At 39.6% G+C, this 23,171-nt stretch overlaps 1 protein-coding gene across 1 annotated transcript in view; it reads right to left on the bottom strand.

The window, feature by feature from the left end:
- Nucleotides 1–6,441: 6,441 nt before the first annotated feature.
- YES1 (YES proto-oncogene 1, Src family tyrosine kinase) overlaps nucleotides 6,442–23,171 on the bottom strand; it is a 68,767-nt gene continuing 52,037 nt past the window's right edge. Inside the window, exons 7-12 of the mRNA XM_037892784.2 lie at nucleotides 21,237–21,392; nucleotides 20,405–20,584; nucleotides 15,119–15,195; nucleotides 13,713–13,866; nucleotides 12,529–12,660; nucleotides 6,442–8,722 (exon numbers count right to left, since the gene is read on the bottom strand). Coding sequence (XP_037748712.1) covers nucleotides 8,514–8,722; nucleotides 12,529–12,660; nucleotides 13,713–13,866; nucleotides 15,119–15,195; nucleotides 20,405–20,584; nucleotides 21,237–21,392 — 908 coding nt within the window. The 3' untranslated portion in view covers nucleotides 6,442–8,513. The remainder of the gene's footprint in view (nucleotides 8,723–12,528; nucleotides 12,661–13,712; nucleotides 13,867–15,118; nucleotides 15,196–20,404; nucleotides 20,585–21,236; nucleotides 21,393–23,171) is intronic.

Below are 23,171 nucleotides of genomic sequence, written 5' to 3' on the forward strand. Positions count from 1 at the left end.
TTGAATACTAAATTAAAATGGAAATGCAGAAGAAAACCTCCATTTACTGCACTTGAAACTCTTTATTACAGAAGAATGAAGATACATAGAAGTAATAAAACATTAAAATGAAAAATTATGATAATCATACTAAAAGTGAAAAGAAGTAGAGGTGTAATACAGACTCAACTTGGATAAAACAAAAAAACACGATTACTTTGCTGACAGCAATAGAAGGTTAACCTTGCTCCCTCTTAACTTCGGTGCTAACAGGAATGGCCCCCAGATCTAGAATGTAAAAGTTTTCAGTATGCCATTTGTTTAATTGTAGCCCAGCCCTGAGGTGTGACTGCCTTCTCCCTTTCCTCCTCAGGGTTATGGGTCCTTGTTTCACCTTTATGGGTGCCTGGTGCCTCCACCCAAGCAAACCCCTTAATGCAGAGAACACAGAGGGCTTGTCTCCTGGCAAAATATTTCATATAATCTCATACAGAGGGGGTGTCAGAGCACACAGAACTAAACTAGCTGTCACAATTCCCACAGTAATAAAACAGTAACTGGGTCTTTATTAGGTATGGGGAACTCAGGATAAGGGACAGTGGAACAGGAGATTAGGATAAAGAGACAAAACAACAATATCTAACACTAGCCCTCCCAATATTTACAGCCAGTACAAACCTCCCAGCACCTGGATAGGCAGATAGTGATCTTAAGCTCTGTCTTTCACAGAATCATAGAAGACTGGGGTTGGAAGAGACCTCAGGAGGTCATCGAATCCAACCTCCTGCTCAAAACAGGATCAACCCCAACACCCCTCTTTGATGGGTGGTGCAGCGCTGATGTCCATGGTGGGCTTAAAACAAAATAAAAAAATTAACAAACCAGGGTATTCTCTCAAAGTATGTGCACCAAGGACGGTAAGATCTTCCTTGGTGCTCTGGTCTGGATTCCAATGTGCAGTTAGGCTGGCTCTCCTTAGTCTTCAGAGTTTCTGGTCTCTGCTGTTTAGTGACCCAGAAATCCCAAAAGGACTCAAAATCTTTCCTTGGGTAGAAATGTGGAGGGGCAATGCAAAAGGACCTTTCTGGCAGAGATGCGTCTCTCCCTGCTATACTTCCAACGCAGCTAAAACCAAAAGTAAAATCAAACCTTTTGTCTCTGAGTTCTGGCTTATGATTTGTTCAGGTAATGTTGCTCACCAGTTCTATCTTCACCCTGGACCCTAAGCAATCTGAGAAACAGAATCCTGAATCTTTTCCACCATTGCTGCTGTAATCCAGGGCGAGTCCCCTAAATGCTCAGTGCCGTATTTCAGCAGCAGCATCTCCAGGGTGTTACATCATAACTGCTCTAAAACAGCATTTTTCTGTGCTCAGTGCATGTGCAGGACATTAAAGGCAAGTCAATTAACTATATATTTACCACTTTTCACATTCTAATTTAAAAGGATAGCTATGGTGGAGTTTAATCTGGAGCCTTTAAATTTTTGGTGTTATTCTCAGATTTGCATATTTGTGCCCATACACTATGTAACCACATTCAGGAGCAGAGACTCCACTGAAGTGAAAGAAAAGTTGTCTCAAGGAGAATGTAAACCTCACTCCTGATCAGTTTCCACTTTTAGAAAGTTTAGTTAGCACAGATTTGACTATTGCTATTCCTGGGAAGGGCTCCCCCGGCCTTTACATTCCTTTTGATTTGTTTACTTTACACAGGCTGCTCACCATTCAACCTCAGACTGAGAGCCCACATCAGCACGTATTCTAGCAATTTCAGATATTCTGATGCATGATCTCTTTAGGATTGCTGCAGTGCCTCTGTGGTTACAAGGCAGCTGCATAGCTTTTGATGTCAGGGAGCTGTTGACATGCACGCAAGTTTTCCAAGGTCATTTACTTTTGAGGCTGTGTGCATGTCTAATCTTTAGAGCAGGAGACTAGGAGGGGAGATGTGTGAATCAAACACTAAATTTGCTGAATAGATAAATATCATATTGGCAATATTTAGCTCATCAGAATTTACACCTCCCAGTTTGTTGCTAACAGCCATAAATAACTCCAAGCTTTGAGTTTATGCCAGCATCATCCCTGCATCATCACATAGAGAGCAAAAAGAAAAACTGCAGCACTGCACCTCTCCGTTTGAGAGAAATAGAAGAATCTTAGGTGAGCTGGAAGTGAAGATCCTGGCTAGCCCCACTCTTTCCTGGACCTTGCTGGTGATGGTTGCATAGTAGATAGGAGACAAGAGAATGAAAACTGCTGGGTAATTACCACACCCCCATGATTTCAGATAGCAGAAGAAGTGTGTGCACATCTGTGTGGCTTCCCAGCAATCATGCCAGGCTAACTCCGTCTGTGTAGATCTTGCTAGCCTCTTTAGGATTATGAGCTTCCTGGCAGATAACCCTCTTTCGCTGATATAAAGAACCCAGAAATGTAAAACAGAGCCTCAGCTTTCATTTAAATAAAAGGCAAACATTTTTAAACTTGAGTTAGGCTAACTTGAAAAATAGGGATTTAAATCCACACTTTAGGTATCTAATGTTTGTCTGAGAGATGCTGAGCACCCACATCTCCCACTGACTGCAGATGCTCTGCACCACTGGGAAAAACGTTTGGCCACTTATTTCAGTGCTGGATTTAGCTTTCTAAGTTGAAGCACCGGTGTTTAAAAATGTTGTCTTAGCTTTCCCTTTTATTTGCCCAAAGAGCCCTGAAAATAGAGTTGTCGACTAACCAAGAGGGTTGAAAGCTTGTCACTGATTTCCCTAAAGATTACAGATTATTCACTACCCCCCCCCCCCCGCCCACGGATGTCCAGGGGTAGGCTGTGATCCTGATTTTTGGAGGACTCCAGATGAATTTGGAATTACATTACTGCTGATGGCACTAGGGCTACCACAAGTTTCCTCCTGCCAGGTAGTGTCTCACAGCTAGGCTTGCACATTTGCTGAACACACAATGCAACAGACAACAAACATGGAGAGCTCAATAGTATGTTAGACAGCAGGAGCTAGTGGGCTATATGTTGGCAGAGAACAAAGAATGCTGCTATTTAACATCTCCCTCCCTGTCCATTCTTTTATATAAAATAAATTTTGTGTTTGGATGTTAAATAACCCTCCCACACCAGTCACATTAGCCCTGGACAGTGGGGTGTTCATGGTAGTCAAGTCAGTTAGGTGCATTAGAAAGAGAGAGGCATCGGCCTGGTGCAAGGCATGAGACCTGAACCAAAGTCAGCAAAAGTTATGCTCTGAGCAACAGTCAGGCCCTGTCAAAAGCAGGTGCTTGCCTGCAAATTAGTGTCCGGTACACGAACTTGGCACCCGTATCGCTAGCATTGCTAAAACACACTCTGAATACGTAAACACAGTCCAGCAGGCCAGCACAGGAACACCCCAACCTAGCACATGATAAAATGGTTTGACAAATGTGAATAGTGAAAATTTGCCTGAAACAGCAGGAGTAAGAGTACAAAGACAGGTGTCGAATAGAAATGTTTTGTCTGAAACATCAGGATAAAAGTACAAGAGGCGGTAACAAACATGTCATGAAACGTGTAAAGGTATGTAAGTTGTTGATCCCATACTGTTTGTTTCCGTCTATAAATGTTGGGATACATCACCTTAACCCTTCGTCTGGCCTAGGGGACAGTGGAAAGTCCTTGTCACAGGCATAAGTGTGTTAGTGTACCTGTAACCATTGAGCCGGGCTATTAAACCAAGTCTTGGGGTCTTATTGGTCGATTCCATCAGAGCCTGCTGTATGGGCTATCTGGCCAGAGCCAGTACAACACGCAAAAAGAAAACACACATGCAGCTGAACATCTGACAACGTTAGGTTTCTGAAGTGATGATGAAACACTATTTGGAAGATCCACCCAAAGCCAGCAAGGTCAGCTCTGGCCACAAACCTCGTGCTCCTTATCAACTTATCATACATGCAGTCAGCTGTTGAGGAGCCCACAGTTGCCTGAATCCATTCTGATGTCTTCAAGGTTGGTCTCGTTTTTGAGAAAGCCAAGTGATAGGTAAGTTCTCTTCCCAATTTGTGGCATTATCAGGGTGGTGAGGTTACCTTTTTTGAGGTGGGGGGCTTGGTTCAGCAAAATCAGGAAACATTTGTCCAGCTCCTATAGCACTGGCACTTTCAAACTCTGGAGCAGAGAGAAGTCCCAACATGCACATGACTATTAGAAAATGAATGAGAGAGAGCGAGGCGCAGAACCTGGCACTAATTCAAATCCAGCTGAGGGCAAGGAAAAATAAAAGTTATTACCATTTAATGGATATTCAGGCCCTCATACAAAATGCACTGACGCATCCACATCATAGTTAGTGCACACTTGTTGACGGTTTCTAGTGGAAGCCCAGGAATGAAAAATAAAAAAAAAAACCTATTGACAGGGCAGAAGGAACACTTTCAGTGCTCCTTGTAGCTATCCTATGGATAAAGAGAAGACTGTCTTCACAGTTGTCAAGCTGGCATCTGTTGTTTGTAGCATTGCTGAAGCCATGTTTGTCCCAGAATATGACAGAGACAAGGTGGGTGAGGTCATATCTTTTATTGGACCAACTTCTGTTGGTGAAAGAGACAAGCTTTCAAGTTACACAGATCTCTTCAGGCATCTATCACTCTATTCACAGATGAAGTTTTTACTCAGCTCCTCCTTTGTAAATTCTGATTTCTCCCCAGGCCCCACTGTACACAGTCTAAAACTGGCCCTTAATTTTTTAAAAAGAAAAATGGCATTTAGGGACAGTATGTTTTTTCTCTCATTAAAATAAGTGAGAAACTCAGAAGAAAGTGGCAGCGTTCAGCAACTGTAGAGCAGAGTGCAAATGATCTGAAATTTTTATACTATCGAGTTTATTCTCATTTAACACAATAGTATGACTGAATTTTTTTTCTGAAAAATATTATACAACAGAAATAAGTTTGTACACACAGCCAGCTAAAGAAAATTTAATTCCTCACTGTTTTGTGATAAACTTAATCACTAACAATATTTTGATTCGTTTCAACAAGAACTCCCAGTGTATTCTTCAGCAAAGCCCTGGCATTTTGTGGCAGGCTGGTGGAAATGCTAAGTTCTACAGCACCTTTAGATAAAATATTTAAAACAGAAATTTTATTGGGTTAAGCATGAAAATGAACAATTCCTTCACTATAACTGAGGTACTTATTTTGATATTAAATTTAGTTATTTTTAAGTTTTGTCCACTTTTCCAGTTTTTAATTTGCCACAGATCACCACTTTTAGGGTTATCATCATCTTAGATGAAAGGGGAAGATTGCAGAACTCTGAATTGTTTCAGACTGTCTGCAAGTTCATGAAGACAACACTGCATTGGTTTATGTTTTGTTGACCTTTTCAAGGTCCTCTTCACAACCCATGAGAGCTAGAAACAAGAAAAAAAACCTATGGCACAATACTATATGAAGGGTACAATTCCATAGCTGCAAGACCCAGGAATATACAAGGCCCTTTTTATAACTAAGCTAAAGTAGCTACTTATTTTCTCTAAAGAGTAGGCACATACACAATGTTTGTACTTTTGGAACTTTAATTACTCAAAAGTAATATAAAAATATTTTAAAAATACTAAAGCTTGAGAACACTGCATGATAGAAACAGTTTGAAAGTCTTCCACAAAAAATGTATATGACAAAACTGATGAACAATTATTTGAGTACAATTTTTACCAGAAATATTACATAAAATGTTCTCATTTAAAATCAATAATAAAAAATAAACATTGATTACACTACAGGAAATACTAAAAATATGGTAAACTTCGCAGTTTATAACTTGTGTAGAAAGAATCTTTTGTTTTGTAATTTTATATTAGAATTGTTTGATGTAGCTTAGAAAACATTTTAACAAGTAGTACAGTCTTAATATACAGTGGCCCTCCTCTACAGTTGAGAATTTGGGATTGGCTGTAAGTGCCATTGAATGATAGTGGTCATAGTGACAGCTGATGTTTCTTAACTTTAGCAACAAGTTATGTCTGTCACAAGAGTGGATTTATGACTTCCCAGAACAATTACACAGAAATCAGTAATAGCTGTTGATAACAGATAAGGTACAAGAGAGCAAACAAATGCTTGTCTGTAGTAAGGTGATGCCCAACTAGAGGATTTTGTTTATTTTGGAATTTCTCTTATGGGAATTCACTTAATGCCGGTTCCTTGTAAGAGTTGTAAGATTAGATAGGATTTGTTCTAAATGATCACTACTAAGGAGTTCTGGAGTGCTCTAGAAAATCTTCACTTTCACAATAGATTTCACAATTCAAATGTCTCAAAAAGTGTATTAAAAATAGCTTAAACAGAAAAAAAAAAAATCAAAACTCCGTTCTCTGCAGCTTCAAAAAATTTTCCTCCAAAAAGCAGCTAGCAGATGAAGTAGTTTTGAAACCAAACAATTTTATCTTTTTTAAAATAAATCAGATGCAATGAGGGAGACATTTATTTTAAACCAATTCTGCAAAAGAATTCCACAGTGCCATACTTTATAAAAATAGTTACATAATTAAACTTATTACTATTACATAAAAAGCGTGAATGTGAACTTTGAAATTTTTTTTAGGGTAAGATCCATATCAATGTCTTGAGGTGAAGGACGGTTAAAAATAAAAATTTCATATACATACAGAAACTCTTTCTGGAGAAGTTCTATAATACACTTTTACATTACACTTTTACCATTTACAATGAACGAACTCATTAAGTTAGTGTTTTATTTCTTTACTATACAAATGTTATTACAAGGAATTGTTCCATTCAGTCATTAAAATCCAATTAATGCCAGCAACATTTTCTGGCATTTTTATTGTAACTGTATTAATACATAAACTTGCACGATTGTGTTACCTATTTTAAAATATTCAGAAAAAATTACAATTCCATAGTGTTCTTGGTTTTTTACATAAAGCCCTTTTAAAATTTGATAAATCACACGTGTATAGAAGATAAGGGAAAATGCAAAATGATGGCACTGTTCTTACAAAGTTTCATTTAGTGGAGAGATTCAGTATGAAGAATGTAGTGTAAACATGTGAAAAACAATTTTTAGTACCAGAACTACATTGCCCACTTGCATGAAATTCATTTGTCAGATAGTGTTACACTGATAATATGATCATCATCATGATACCAGAGAAAACCGTTTAGTTTCATAATTAAAGTATGTTAGCTTAATTTGAAAATTCCAAACTTCATGCCACCAAATGAACAGAGGACATGAAGTTATTGCTAGATATGTCAGTAGTTGAAGAAAATATCATAGATTTAGTGTGAGCTGAATGCCAGCAAAGGTTTGTCATCACTCTATTATGTCAATATTAAATATACTTTATCCGTCTAATTTTTAAGCCTTCACATTTTCTTCTCCTATTTATTCTCACTTAAATAATTCTGTGTGTAAGAGTCTTTAAAGTCACAAAAAGCAAAAGTGCAATCAAATCCCTGAACTAGTGTAATTTTACATTTGTGGCACCCATCACTGTTAATACATACTAGCCACATCCCACAGTACCAAATCTGTGTTTTAATGTGTACTGTCTAAAGGTGGCCATTTACCAGCTAAGGTCTTGATCTTGCAATGAGCTTTGTTTAGGTAGTCTTCCCACACAGAGCTCATTGTAGGATTGGAGCTTAAAAGTTTAGAGAATTTTAACCTCTGATTGTACTGTATGGTTTCAAGTTCAAACTTTATCATATTTTATCAACACAACTTTATAAAATATTACCTCATTTTCTCGTTATCTTCATTATTCTTAACTATGCAGAAAAAAATAAAAATGAAAAATCTCACGCTACTTTCCAGTTACATTAATACAAATATGAACACAGTGCATTATGCTCTCCAATTCCACTACTGAGGTCTAGCATTTAATCAAGTTTGTCATACACTGTTTAAATTTCTGTTTTAACCTTGTCTATCCTAATTAAGTCCATGCAAGAGGAAGCTTAAACTGAAGATTACTATCAATATCTCAGATATGGCGGTATCATCTTTAAGAAAAAGTCCATCTAATTCTGAACACAGGAAATTTTATAGACCTGGAATGGAATTGTTTGGTCCCATAAAGTTCCTTTGTTTAAAATTTTTCCCCCCCAAGCTCGTGTGTAATTTAAGACAATTCTCCCTTTAACAGAATATTATTAAATGTTAGGGAAATAAAAGGTAAAGAATTTAAAACATTAGGGGTTTTTCTTGCTAGTAATTGTCATGCTGACACTCACTTTACCACTGAGCAACTTCAGCAAGCTCCTTTTGGACCCTGAAATCAGTTTGGGGGGTAGAGGGGGGAGAGATAAAGGGGCGAAATCACATCATTGGTAAGTTAGGGTATAACAGTTTAAAAGTGGTTTTGTGCAACTGTATTATGGAATTCCAGTTTGCCATTAAATGCATGCAGAGTGAAGATTTTCTTTCCTTGGATTCCTTTAAAGAAGCGAGGAACTCTTTGAAAGTCCTTTACATTTGGCAGATTTGTGCATGTTATGTAGGTTGTTGGCTTATAAATTGTCTCCAGGCTGGTACTGTGGTTCTGTAGCAGTGAAGTAGTCTTCCAAGAAAGACTGAATATATTCAAATGTTGGTCTTTCATCAGGGTCCTTCTTCCAACACAGTTTCATTAACTCATGGAGAGACTCTGGACAGCCCTGTGGGCAAGGCATCCTATACCCACGTTCTACTTGTTCCAGAACTTCACGATTCACCATCCCTACAATAAAGAATTTTAGATGTTAATGACATTACACAAAGAACAGTTTACAAAAATCCCTCAGCTTTTTTCTGGCATCAGACCACCTGAGAGTTAAATATAACTGTACTATCACAAGGGACTCTTCACTATAGACACAGTCTGTTGGATTAATTTTGTAAATTTTAAAATAAGTATATTTTCTGAAATATTCAGTTACACCCATGTTTCTCAAATAATTAGTACTGACCCATCCTCATGCTTCTCCAAATACTTTCGCTAAAGAACATTTCCTATTTACTTGGAGAAAATTCCTGCAAAGGACATCCCCACCAAAAGACCCTTACTCCTGTCTGGAGTTCTATTCATTGGCCACTTGATCTGAACAGAATACTAAGAGAGATTCTGTATACTAAAGTTCAGTTGATAACTTGCCCAGAACAAAAGTGATATATAAACTCAAATCAACACAACAAAATATTTCATATTATTTACATTTAATTGATCTAAAACCTGTGGAACCCTTCCATAAGGCAGCCATTTTCAACACATACTGTACAGATTCTGGCTGTAGACAGCATCAGGTTGCTGTAAGTCAGGGAAGCCCCAAATCTGAAATTTCAGAAGCGAGCAGGTAGAAAGCAAGTTTAATATACTCCTGTACTCAGTACTCTTAAACCTTATCAGTGGGATTTAAGATACTATGGGGTTCTGAAGCACTTTACATTTAACCATGCAATAATTAAATTGCAAGGCAAAAAACTACATAATTGTAATTAGAATAAAAATTATAGAATACATTTTACATTTCAAAAAGAGTAAGAGCAGGATTTTCCAAAACAGGAGCTTAAAGTTAGGCTCCTAACTCTATATTTATCTGCCTAAATGAATAATTACGTTTTTTAAAAAAAATACTCAGTACCACCCAGCTCCCACATTTTTCTGTTTTTGAAAATGCTGGCTTTTGAAGGATTCATTTATGAAAATCATCAAAATATTTCCCTACACACAAACAGTTCAGAATTTCAGAATATACTTTGTTAGGAAAATAGTAGTCCTAGTTCAGGAAAGAGGTGTTTGCTGAGATTTTCAAGAGAGCCTACAAGAGCATGGTTTTGGGTGCCTAACTAACTCTCAGGCTTCTTTGAAAGTCTCAGCCATAATGGTTAGAGTGACACTGCTTAAGCAATGCACTTTGCTTTCTTCTCTACAGCCATGGAGGTCCACAGCTGTCCAAATGGTGTTCTGCATAGGAGTCTGTGGTCGGCAGATTTTAGGGACCTGGGGAGTAGATGCCTGCATGCTGTGGAGCCTTACTTTTTAGGAGCTCCCTGCACTTTGTCATCATGACTGGTGGAAGGGCAGAGGCAGTCCACCAAAAAAACAGAGTTAGGGTAGGGTAGGGTTACCAGATAGCAACAGTGAAAAAACAGGACAGGGGTGGGAGGTAATAGGTGCCTATATAAGAAAAAGTTCCCAAAAAAGGGACTGTCCTTTTAAAAACGGGACATCTGGTCACCCTAGGCTAGGGGATCTTCCCCTCCATGATCCAGCTGCCACTGTTTCCTGCACCAAGTTGGTGCAATAGCAGTATTTGCTACTGCAGTTGCAAGGCTGTAGCAGCAGTAGCAGCAGCTGCCAGAGTGGTTCCATTGCTTGGGGGTACTATATACTGCATGTAAGTTTCACCTCCAGTCTCTATAAAACCACTAGTGTTAAATCCTGCTGCTTGGGCTTGGCCCAGATAAAAGGATTTGGTCCTAAAGAAGTGGGACTAATTATGACACTCAAGTGTGGGTTAAAATATTTTAGCTTAGGACTTGTCATCTTGTCATCATAGTGTTTATTCGTACTGGATCACTGAAATAGTTTTTTGGAAATTAATGGTATGAGTCACAACAGCATTAAAATCCTGAGGTATCAAAATTATGCTAAAAGCGAGTGTTCTGGATTTGCTTACATTCTGAGAGAAGACTCTTAATTGCAAATCTTACCCTTCTGACACTCAAAAATATTATGCCTTCTTTAGGAATAAATGTTGCACCCCTGTCCTTTTGGTTGGTTATAGCCTGGTAAGTATTACAAATTGGTGTGGTTCTGATGCACAGGGATGCAGAATGTGTTATGATGCAGGAACTCCTCTAGTAGGTTCTATACCCTCACATATTAGAATGTTATACTCTGCAGAGCCCATCCATAGCAGCACGCAGGGAAGATTTTGAGGACGTAGCATGGCCAATGCATCCTCAATTATGCAGGTTCGCTGATCTCCTCCTTCAGCAGGTGGCAGTAGCACCCACAGAACACTAACCTATGGTGTAAAAATACTTTACCCTTGAAACTCATAGCACTCACCCATGTACAGGGAAGAGGATTTGGCATGTAGCAATGTAATGTAACGAGTACTATGCTTTTTACAACACGGGCAAAAAACACAAGAACCAACAAACAAAAACCCCACAAAACCAACAAAAATCCAAACAGAGCAAAACCACAAATCAAACCCAAACATTTAAAAGTAATGAATATCAATCAACTACACTGATTAAACATCCTTAGGCCCTGAGTCAAGACAACTTTCTGTGACGGAAGAAAAATTTCCCAGTTTCTCAATTTATTTATTAATAAGGCCCAAGCTGCATGTAGTGTTATAGAAACAGGGCTTGACATTTCTCTTTTTGCAACTTTATATAATGGAGCACTATACACCATTACTTTCCTCCTGGAAAATCATTTTACTCCTCTAATATTCTGTTAAAGGGTAGCTTTGCTTTCTCCAATAATATCTGAAGTGGAGTATGTTAAAATGGCTAACAGTCTAATCTATTAGGAGAAAGACAAGTTTCTTCTGTTAGACTTATTTTTGGAAAGAGGACATAGAAGCCATTCATATTTCCAGTATTCATTATTCTACCTCTGATTTAGACATAGGAGAAGTAGAAAAGAAAGGAGCAGGAGGAAGATTTCAAACAGCTTTATTTAAGATTATACTGTAAACTGGAATAAGATCCAAATGAGCAGTTTGAGAAATTAGGACTAAAAGGAGTATCTTTTTTGAGTTTCATTACCTTAACAGGTTTCAGAGTAACAGCCGTGTTAGTCTGTATTCACAAAAAGAAAAGGAGTACTTGTGGCACCTTAGAGACTAACCAATTTATTTGAGCATAAGCTTTCGCGAGCTACAGTTCACTTCATCGGATGCATACTGTGGAAAGTGTAGAAGATCTTTTTATACACACAGAGCATGAAAAAATACCTCCCCTCACCCCACTCTCCTGCTGGTAATAGCTTATCTAAAGTGATCACTCTCCTTACAATGTGTACGATAATCAAGTTGGGCCATTTCCAGCACAAATCTAGGGTTTAACAAGAACGTCTGGGAGTGGCTAACTCATTATGCAAGGTAACCTATTTCCCCTTGTTTTTTCCTACCCCCCCGACGTTCTTGTTAAACCCTAGATTTGTGCTGGAAATGGCCCACCTTGATTATCATACACATTGTAAGGAGAGTGATCACTTTAGATAAGCTATTACCAACAGGAGAGTGGGTTTGGGGGGGGGGAGGGGGAGAGAAACCTGGATTTGTGCTGGAAATGGCCCAACTTGATTATCATACACATTGTAAGGAGAGTGATCACTTTAGATAAGCTATTACCAGCAGGAGAGTGGGGTGGGGGGAGGTATTTTTTCATGCTCTGTGTGTATAAAAAGATCTTCTACACTTTCCACAGTATTACCTTAACACCAAACTATATAAATCCCATTATGATCATCATAACATACTGGTGTTATATTTTCTAATAAAGCCTTGTTTAATGCTTTCTTACCTGGATATGGCACTCTACCCTTTGTTACCAGTTCTGTCAGCAAAATTCCAAATGACCACACATCAGATTTGATTGTAAACCGACCATATAATGCTGCCTCAGGAGCTGTCCATTTAATTGGAAATTTGGCTCCTAAGACAGTGGAGAAAAACAGACACTTTTTTCCTAGATCCAGTTTGCTCACACTGAAGTGTGTATGTGTTTTTGTATATACAGTAAAAGCTGTGTTATCTGGCCCCGTACCAACTGGAAAGCTCTATAAACCGGCATTTCTAATCTTCCTAGAAAGTCTGGTTTATAGTCCAGTTGGCGTGGGGCCGGCAAACTCCCTACCTGGCTCCATGTGGCTCCCCGGAAGCAACGATGTGTGTCTGCTGCTCCTAGGCAGAGGCGTGGCAGGCGACTCTGTGCAATGCTGCTGCCCCTGCCACTCCTCCACCTAGGAGCAGAGGGACACATCACCACTTGCGGGGAGCTGCCCGAGGTGAACACCCTCCGGATCCGGCACCCTACACCCCCTCCTGCACCCCAAACTCCTACCCTGACCCTCCTCCAGCACCCAAACTCCCTCCAAGAGCCCGCCCCCTGTCCTGCACTCCAATCCCCAGCCCCGTACCACGTTCTGCATCCAAACTCCCTCCCTCTTAGTCAACCAGCATTTTTCACTTATCAGCACTCCGCATTCCTCCAACATGCTGGTTTAAAAAAAAACCACAAAACTTTTACTGTATATAATTTGAAATAAATATTGGACTAGCAAGAATTTAAATTTTGCTTTGCTAGTTCAATTAGTTGGATGGCTTAATATCATTTAGTATAAAGGGATTTTTCAGACTGGAAAACATTACAGCAATTAAGATTTTCAAAAGTGACTTGTGATTTTGGTGCCCAGCTTGAGTCACTTATTTTCAGCAAGTGCTGAGCACTCTCCCACTGAAATTCAGGCCTGTACAATGTGCCTCAGAGGATGGGCACCCAAAATCACTAGTAATTTTTGATAACTTAAGCCATTATCACCAAATAATTTTCAAAGTTTACTTGTTAGTGAAAGCTGCAGCAATTAAAGTAGTGGGAGTTGGGACCAAACATATATGCCTTCAAGGGTATGATTTTATTTATTATATATATATATATGCATAAACTTGTACATAGATTTATTTATACAGTAAATAAATCTGTCTTACCTTGTCTGGCAGTGTACTCATTGTCTTCTATTAACCTTGCTAAACCGAAATCTGCAATTTTACACACAAGATTGTCTCCTACAAGAATATTAGCTGCCCGAAGGTCTCTGTGGATGTAGTTCATTCTTTCAATGTACGCCATGCCATCAGCAATCTGAAAAAGAAAGGTTTTATTTAAAAGCTATTTTTGGTGACCAGACTCATTTCTCCAAAAACAAACATATAACAAGCCAGTCTTTTTGGCGCCAGTTCTGCTATATAGCTGCATAAAATACGTCATCACAGCTGGCCATTATAGCTTGCTGATCATTAATAAAGTGTATTTTACTCCAGGACATCTAATAAAGAGATATTTCTTGTAGCAAATTATAAAACTTCAACAGAAGCTGTACAGCGGGGGCGGGCAAAGTTTTTGGCCTCAGAGCTACATCGGGTTTCCAAAATTGTATGGAGTGCTGGTTAGGGGAGGCTGTGCCTCCCCAAACAGCCAGGTGTGGCCCGGGCTCCGACCCCTATCCAACCCCCCTTGCTTCTCGCCCCCTAACGGCCCCCCCCCCAGGACTCCTGCCCCATGCACCACCCCCTGCCCCCCCACCCCCCGGATCCCCCACACCTGACTGCTCCCCGCCACCCCATCCAACCCCTCCTCTCATTCCTGACTGCCCCCCCAGGACCACTGCCCCATCCAACCCGCCCTGTTCCCTGTCCCCTGATGCCCACCCCCAGGACCCCTGCCCCATCCATCCCTCCCTCCCTGTCCCCTGACTGTCCCCCCGCCACCCTTTCCAATCCCTCCTCATTCCTGACTGCCCCCCCCCCCCAGGACCCCTGCCCCATCCAACCACCTCTTCTCCCTGTCCCCTGACCGCCCCCGGAACCCCTGCCCCTGACTTCCCCATACAACCCCCCCTCTCCTTCCTGACTGCCCCTCCTGGGACCCCATTCAACCCCCATTCTCCGCCCCCTGACCACCCCGACTCCTATCTACACTCCTTCTCCCTGACAACCCCCTCGATCTTCCCTGCCCTCTATCCAACCCCCCCTTACCCCTTACCGTGCTGCCTGGCTGGAGCCAGCCACGACACTGTGCAGCACAGAGCACTGGGTCAGGCAGGGCTCTGCAGCTGTGCTGCCCTGGGAGCTCACAGCCCCACTGCCCAGAGCATTGTGCCGGCAGTGCAGTGAGCTGAGGCTGCAGGGGAGGGGCCGGGGGCCAGGAGCTCAAGGGTCGGGCAGGAGGGTTCCATGGGCCAAATGTGGCCCACGGGCTGTAGTTTGCGTACCTCTGTTATAAAGAGTAAAAGCATATAGAACATTCAGCTGTGATGTTCGTTGGTATATCTGTTTCACATTTTTAACATGTTTTCTATGTGGAAAATACTCATTTGTTGACTTATACAAAGTACCTGAGCAGCCATGTCAACTAACTGTGGAAGTTTTAAGCATTTCCCTTCTCCTTCTTTAAGGAAGTCTAGTAAGCTACCTGTAAAAAGAAGATAAACATAATTTAGGAAAACACAGACGCAATCATTAAGGTCTAGCTGAAAGCCTCAAAGAGGGAGTTTTTCAAAGACACAGATGGGATTTAGGTACTCAACTCCCATTGACTTTCAAAGTCCCAGTGCCTTTGAAAATCTCCCCCTAAATATTTCCTTCTCCAAAATGTAATACTGGGTTTGCACAATCTCATAGTGTTCTTTTAACTGCACACATGGGAAAATTACTAATAGCAAGTTTCATCCAATTCTGCATGCTCCTCTGTTTAAAATAAAAGAATTGGTCATAAGAATGTCTCTCCTCCTTCCATATCTTGGTTACTTCACCACATTCCAGAAACAAGTGCTCACAAGGTCAATATGAAGAAAGCAGACATTAGGAATAAAATGCTGCTATGTTACCTACTGGTACAATGCCTTGGATGCTCATGGGAATCCTTAAAAGGTTTAGCCTAAACTTTAATTAATCTATACAAAATCTTGACATTAATAGCAAAAAGAAAAGGAGGACTTGTGGCACCTTAGAGACTAACAAATTTATTTCAGCATAAGCTTTCGTGAGCTACACTCACTTTATTGGATGCATTGATGTAGCTCACGAAAGCTTACGCTGAAATAAATTTGTTAGTCTCTAAGGTGCCACAAGTCCTCCTTTTCTTTTTGCGGATACAGACTAACACGGCTGCTATTCTGAAACTTGGCATTAATAGAACGTTATGGTTGCATGAGGAAGCACTTACAAGCCAGAAACTGCCCAAGATAACTTTGCACATGCCACCTTAACAGCGCTCTTTATTCACGTGCTTCATAGTCGATCTGTAACATGGGGATCATAATATTGACCTCCTTTGTAAAACACTGAGCTCTACTGATGAAAATTTATTTGTAAGAACTAGGTATTATTTCTCAAATAATACATTATATAACCTTAGATACATGTGCAGAATCTTGCAATCCTGTGTGCCACTGTATATAGCAAGTCATCTATGCAAGTAATTTATTGAGAACACAATATTTAAATATAAATGAGGTATTTCATAAAAAACGTACGTCAAAAGAATGTTAAGAGTGCAAAACCAAGCACTCTAAAGTTTAGAAACGTGACTTAACTCAGCGACCGTATGCACGTGCATTACAATACAGTCTTTAATTACATGATCCCAGTATTTTTTCTACTGGACCATCCATCTCTTCCCAGTTCTCATCCCTCTGTCGCTGAACAAGCCAGGCTGTTTCCTCCCTGCTAAATGGAAGACAGCAGGGGGAGCACTGAGAGCAAAGAAAGTGTTTCATTGCCCTCAGATCTGGTAACTGGTGCCAGAGTGGCCACCAGCAGCAAGGAGAAACAACTGCAGGAAAAGGCTTGCTCAGCCCCTGCAGCACTGGGATGGTGCAAGATCAGTCTGGTAGGCACACAGAAACCGTGTCAGGATGGAACATGTTTAGTACAGACAGAATCTTTGAAGAATAATGCTGCCAGTCAATAGCAAACATGTTATTGGGCATGTGCAAACTGAAAAGATCAGAAATGTATAATTTGGCTAAATTTGGGTGGATTTTCCCACAGGGACAGCAAGAGATACATTGCTGACACGAGCTTGACACGTTTGCCAAACTTCAGGTCCCCGACTCTAAAGCATGGATACAGGACAGCTTTTCAACAAAATGGTTGTAATTAACATGGGCAAAAATAACATTTTCCTATAACCTCATTCAAGGCAACAACAAAACCATTTTGCTGAAACGTAATATATATATATATATTTTTTTCCCCCAGCCAGAGGCAGACGCTCTCAATGGAAAATTTCTGCTGGAATTGTTGAAGTTTGCCAAATTAATGAGGAACTGAAAATAGGGTAGAATAATGGAAAGCATCAGGCAACCTTAACTATATAGATGTCTCTATCAGAGCTATATATTCAACAGTATAAAAGTGAAATGTGCTGGCATATATAAAGGGATTAAAATTACAACATTAATTCTTTCAATGACTATATCACTATCATCAGTGCTTCATTAATACATCTGACCATAAATGCACTATTAAATTAAATATTTAGCACCTGCAAACTGGAGCACCGTCATTTTTAGTTACATAGTACCCTTTGCTTTCATCAACTTAATTTAAAAGCATATATGTATATGTACAGGAAACATTACATTTGGTACCAAAGTGAAAATTTATCCAACCAGTGTACCAACAGTATTGTCTATGGTCTGGAAGCAGCTGGATTAAATGAAACAGACATCAGAAGGCTGGAAGCAGTAGAGATGAGAGATCTTCAAAAGATGGCAGGAGTAAAGTGGAATGATTTTAAGACAAATGAAGAAGTTAGGAGAGTAGAATGTAAAAATCAGGATATGGGATTGGCTACAATCAAAAAGATTATGATGGTGGGGACACTGCAGAAAACAAACATATGATAGGATGCCAGAAAAATAACACACACAACCAAGGTTAGACCTAGAGGCTGACAAGTAACCAGATGGCAGGGACATGACATCATACACAGGGACACGACCAGGCTAGGCTTAACGGAGGAAGAAGGCATAGACAGGAATGAATGGCAATGCTGTACTACTCCCTGTGCCTGCAAAGGTGCTCCAGGATTAGAAGAAGATAGAGTGTTCCCTATCTGCCACTGAAATGCAATAGCTCCTTACATGAAATATCATGGCTATTTGTAAATGTAAATAATATTTCAGATGAGGACAGTAAAAGTAATAGGGCACACACATCCTATATTGACTACGTTAAATACCCTTTGCATTAGCTAAATGGACTGCTACTGGACAACTGGAAGCTAATAAATTCTTAGGTCAGGAAGCATCCTTACATCATTGATGCTCCTTGTCAGCTACCTACACCATTTAACAAAAACAGAGACATTTTATATAACGTATAATGCTTTGTTTGCAGCCTCTTTCACAGTGAAGAAGAAATAAATTATTTACTGCATAACTAAATACATTCAGGTGTGTTTAGAGTATAATTTTTTTTTTTTAAATTTTTGGATGTGAATTAAGTTTCCCTAAAATACATTAAGGAAGTTATTCTGCCACTCAACCTCAATTATATATTAGGGAAATTGTAACATTACACAGTTGCAGTTTTTGCTTTCAACGTATCAAAAGCAGCAATGTTTGTTGTACTTTCTTTTTGATTCCAAAATCCATCTCCCCTCCTCTAAGATACATATTTTAATAGCCTTTCCTCAACTACATGTCACATTTATACAAAGAACACTAAAACATTAGTACTGCTTGAAAGGAGTTGCAGTGATTTAATAACTGACCATAATTTGTACTCCTTAAAAGGCAGCAATCTTAAATCTTGGTCTCTGATATAGAAGCTTGCCCACCTGTAAGCATACTATAGGTATTCAAGAAAATGTTCTCTTTAGTATGAAAATATGTTAAAATTTTAGGAACTGGAGTAATTTAAGAAAGTCACACCTTCCAAAATGGTAAAGACAAAAATGGAATGAAAAATGTTAAAAATAAACAAGTCATAGACTTTTCAGAGCAATCTCATCATTGTAACTGCCACAAGTTTAAATACATGTGATATATTTATAATCGCTTGCTACAATTTTCTGTTTAAAGGAGCAGCGATGGGCCAAACCAGGATCTCTGTGGTTGATGTTCTGCACTAAATTCATGAGACACGAGATTTCCATACCCTGTTTCTTGGGGAAGGAGTATTGTGGAGGAGCAAAGACCTTACTCCAACTTCTAGTAATCTGCCTAACCAGGAACAACACTGTTGGGCTCTGTGGTGCTTCCATGCAGCTCTCTTTTCCTTGAAGAAGGTTGTTTTAATGCTGGGGTCTCCGAGGCTAGCTAAATTAACCCTGAGAGATAACACTGGCAATTCTCTTGGGGTGGGGTGGGAAAAGCAGTGCAAATAATGAAAAATAATTACAAAAAACCCAAACAAAACACACCAAAACCCAACCCCAACAACCTGACTTGATTAAAATGCCACAACCTTCTTGTTTCAATGGCTTTGTGCTACTGGGGGTAAATATTAACAAAACAGTTTATGCACTAGTATCAAATTGATTCCCTCCCCCCTCCACTGGCTTTTTACATTTTCAGAAAAATAATGAACAATTTGTCTCAGATTAAAATGGAAACTAGAGTTTTACATTTGTAATATCGACAACTGTACAGTTGATTTTTGAAATACTTTAGTAAGCCTACTTTGTTTTGGCAATGTTCCAATTCAAGTTTTAATTTTTGCTTTGTACCATCCCATCTCAAGTAAGTAAATAAATACATAAATGGCTTATTCTAAACAGTGAAACCTGATTTCACAAGGCTGTTTTAAGATCTGCCATCAGAGAGACTGCTTCATTTCATTCATTTCCATTTTGTTTTTATTTTTAAAGTTTGAAATCTTCAGTTCCTCTCCACCCTATCTGGCCTGATCCAAAACTTTAAAAATATTTTATATGCTATATGCGCTTTGATATAATTTGTAAATTTTATAATTTCAGTTTCTGACTTCAATCTGATTTCTATCCTCCTAACATTGCCACAACTCTCTCCAAGATAAGCACAAGAGATCAAATTCTTCAAAAATTAAAGTACTTGATTTGGGACCTGTTCTTTTTAAAGATTGTTTAATACTGGAAGTAAACATTTAAAGCCTATTACACACATCCTGAACCCTTAAACGTCTCTCTTTTTGGGGCGAAGGGTAGATTGGGGAAAAAAGATGAGGAAAGAGCACAGCAAACAATTTTAGTTTACTGTTTAGTTTGCAGAACTATTGCAAGTAGATCAAACTTTTGACCTACTAGTCTCAACAGTGTTTCTTTTAATTTCAAAAAGTTTTATTGATTCAATGGGATAATTACAAAGACTTCTGCCACTAACAGGCATCTCTGCCACTTAGTTCCTAGCAACTAAAAATCTGGATCTTTTGTAAAACTCATCTGGTTGAGTTCAGTAAAGAAACAGGTTATAGCAGATTTGAACAAATCATGGTAGCACAAAATGAAGAAAAAAAAATCAGATCCAACAAAGATGATTTCAGAACCTATCATACATTAAAATCTAATCACAAATTCACATGCTGGGCTAGGTTTACACATATCAGTATTCAACATGAATCAAAATATACCTTTTTTGGTTACTGGGACTTTTATTAACTTTTAAACTTAGTGCCTTCCAGTTAATATCACATACCTTTTGTCATAAATTCAGTGACTATGAAGATTGGCTCCTCAGAAACAACAGCATATAGTGGAACAAGTTTATCATGTCGTAATTTCTTCATGATCTGAGCCTCCTGCAGGAAAGCTTCTGGCATCATTGTACCAGGTTTTAGTGTTTTGATTGCTACTTTTGTGGTTCCATTCCACGTTCCTAGAGAAAAAAGTACATTTTACTGCCTCAGCTACGCTTCTAAGAGGTTTTCAGCTGAAACTGCTTTTATTCTTTGTTTCAATTTTTTTTTTAAAGGGGATAAAGCAGTAAGAACTATACTGAAAATTAGCTTTGAACTTTACTATATATAAATATACAGAAGTACCAAATACATATAATGAGGGCACAATTTAATTATGGAGATTTAGTAAGTTACAAAACAAAATTCTTTGTGTAGTCATGTGAACAACTGAGATGGAATTATTAAAGCTCAGTTTTCAAATGAGCTTTATTCTGATTCCCCTCATGCTTGCTGGGGTCGTCTCCTCCATTTATTACTTCTTGTTGCCACCTTTTCTCCTCCTAGCATACCCGTGATTGCCATTACCTCCTCACTCTTCCTTTATGGTGGCTGGACTGCTTCATACCTGCTAATACCAGAGTCCTTGCTACTGGCTAAAGCTCATAATTCATGGTGTGAATTCATATCCAAAAATTACAGGAAATTTTGCATTGAAAGCACTTTCCTTGACACATACCACTGCTATTAGTAATTTTGCCTTCAATTCTTCATCAGATTATCTTTCCAGACTGATATTTTAGGTAAAAATAAATAATTGCAACAGGATAGGTGCAAATATCATACTCTTACCCATCCATACTTCCCCAAAGCATCCTTGGCCCAGCTTAACTTCTAGCCGCAAAGACTCTCTAGGAATTTCCCAGGCATCTTTTGATAGTCCCTGGGTCTGGGGTTTCACAGTTGGACACACAGTTGTTAGTTTATGACACAGGCCATCAGCATGCTCTGAATAATTGGAAAATGAAATCATTTAAGTTAAATAATATGCGAAAGACTATGATAAAAGAAAATAAAATACAAAGAATGTCTAACAAAGTTATCTGTTGCATTTTTTTTGCCATTGCTAAAAAGAGCTTTATTATAATAACAAAAAAAAAAAATAATAAAAAAAATCAACACACTTCCAAAAATATCACCAGCCACATAGGGTATGTCCACATTGCAATTTTACGCCCAGGGTTGGTGGGACTTGAATCAGCTGAGCCATGTTAGAGAACTCTGGGCTTCGGCATCCACACTGATTCTTAATCCGTTAAAAGAAAAGGAGGACTTGTGGCACCTTAGAGACTAACACATTTATTTGAGCATAAGCTTTCGTGAGCTACAGCTCACTTCATGCATCCGATGAGGTGAGCTGTAGCTCACGAAAGCTTATGCTCAAATAAATGTGTTAGTCTCTAAGGTGTCACAAGTCCTCCTTTTCTTTTTGTGAATATAGACTAACACGGCTGCTACTGTGAAACCTGTCATTAATCTGTTAAGACTCTTCGCTGCAGCGTGCAAACCCAAATCAAACTGGCCATATCCCAGAGTCCCTAGCGCCCTCACAAAACGTGGCTGCTCTAGCACTGTGGGAAAACTTTATTGCCCACCCTGCATGTTACAGGAAGTTTGAACAGCCCAACACCACAGGCTACTGAGAAGACTGTCTATGCACTCCCAGCTACCAAAGCCAGCAACATGGAGGTGGCACCTTTTGAAGAACTTCTCTGGCTTGCACTTTCACTCCTGTGTCAGGAAACAGGTAGAGCATCCATGAGGCTCTGGTGGACATTTTGGGTGTTTTCGGAACCACCAAAGGCACCTGACAGGGCTTAGGATAGAGCGGGTGGAGGTCTACCCAGGCATTGTGGACTTGCGCTGGCTGATGCTGCTCAGTACACTCGGTGTAGCCACTGATGCCCCCTACACAAACCGACGCTTCTTGTGCAGAGCCATAAGCACAGACAGGTGGGAACACATCATCATGCAGACCTGGGATGATCAGCTGTGGGTCCCAAACTTTCTCATGAAGAAGGCTACATTTCTGGAGTTCGTAAGGAGCTTGTCCTGACCCTCCAGCGTAAAGACAGGTCCGTTGCCAACCAGTTTGGTGTCGGAAAGTCGATTGTGGTTAAAGTGGTAGTGGAAGTTTCTGAGGCATTCAGATGTGTGGTTTACCCATGTGGGCATAAAAGATAATCCTGAGGTAATTGCTGACTTTGAGAGAATGGGATTTCCAAAGTGCACCAGAACCACTGATGGGACTTATAGTTTGCCCTCCTCAAAAAACAGGAGTACATAAACTGCAAAGGGTTCTACTCCTTTGTTATGCATGCCCTCATGGACCACAGAAGATGATTTATGGAATGTCAACAAGAGTTGCATTGGGAAGATCATGATGCCAGGGTTTTTTGCCCATCAAGAGTCTGTATTTATGGACAGGCTGGGCCACTCTTCCCATCAAATGACATGACCATAAATTGACTTATTGTCCCTACCATTATTCTGGGGAACCCTGCCATGCCCCTCCCCCCCTTTTGCCTTGACTTATGAAACCATACTCTGATTTCAGAGGCGCTGGCAAAAGACGGTCAGCAGGTGTACAACAGTTGTGGAATGGTCATTTGAAAATCCTGTGGAGATGTCTGTCTACTGACCCATTTGGATGTCAGGGTCATCAGTATTGTCCAAATTATTGTGATGTGCTCTTCACAATCTTTGTGAAACCAGAGGTGAGCCATT

This window comes from Chelonia mydas, chromosome 2, assembly GCF_015237465.2.
Source record: "Chelonia mydas isolate rCheMyd1 chromosome 2, rCheMyd1.pri.v2, whole genome shotgun sequence".
Lineage (NCBI taxonomy): Eukaryota > Metazoa > Chordata > Testudines > Cheloniidae > Chelonia > Chelonia mydas.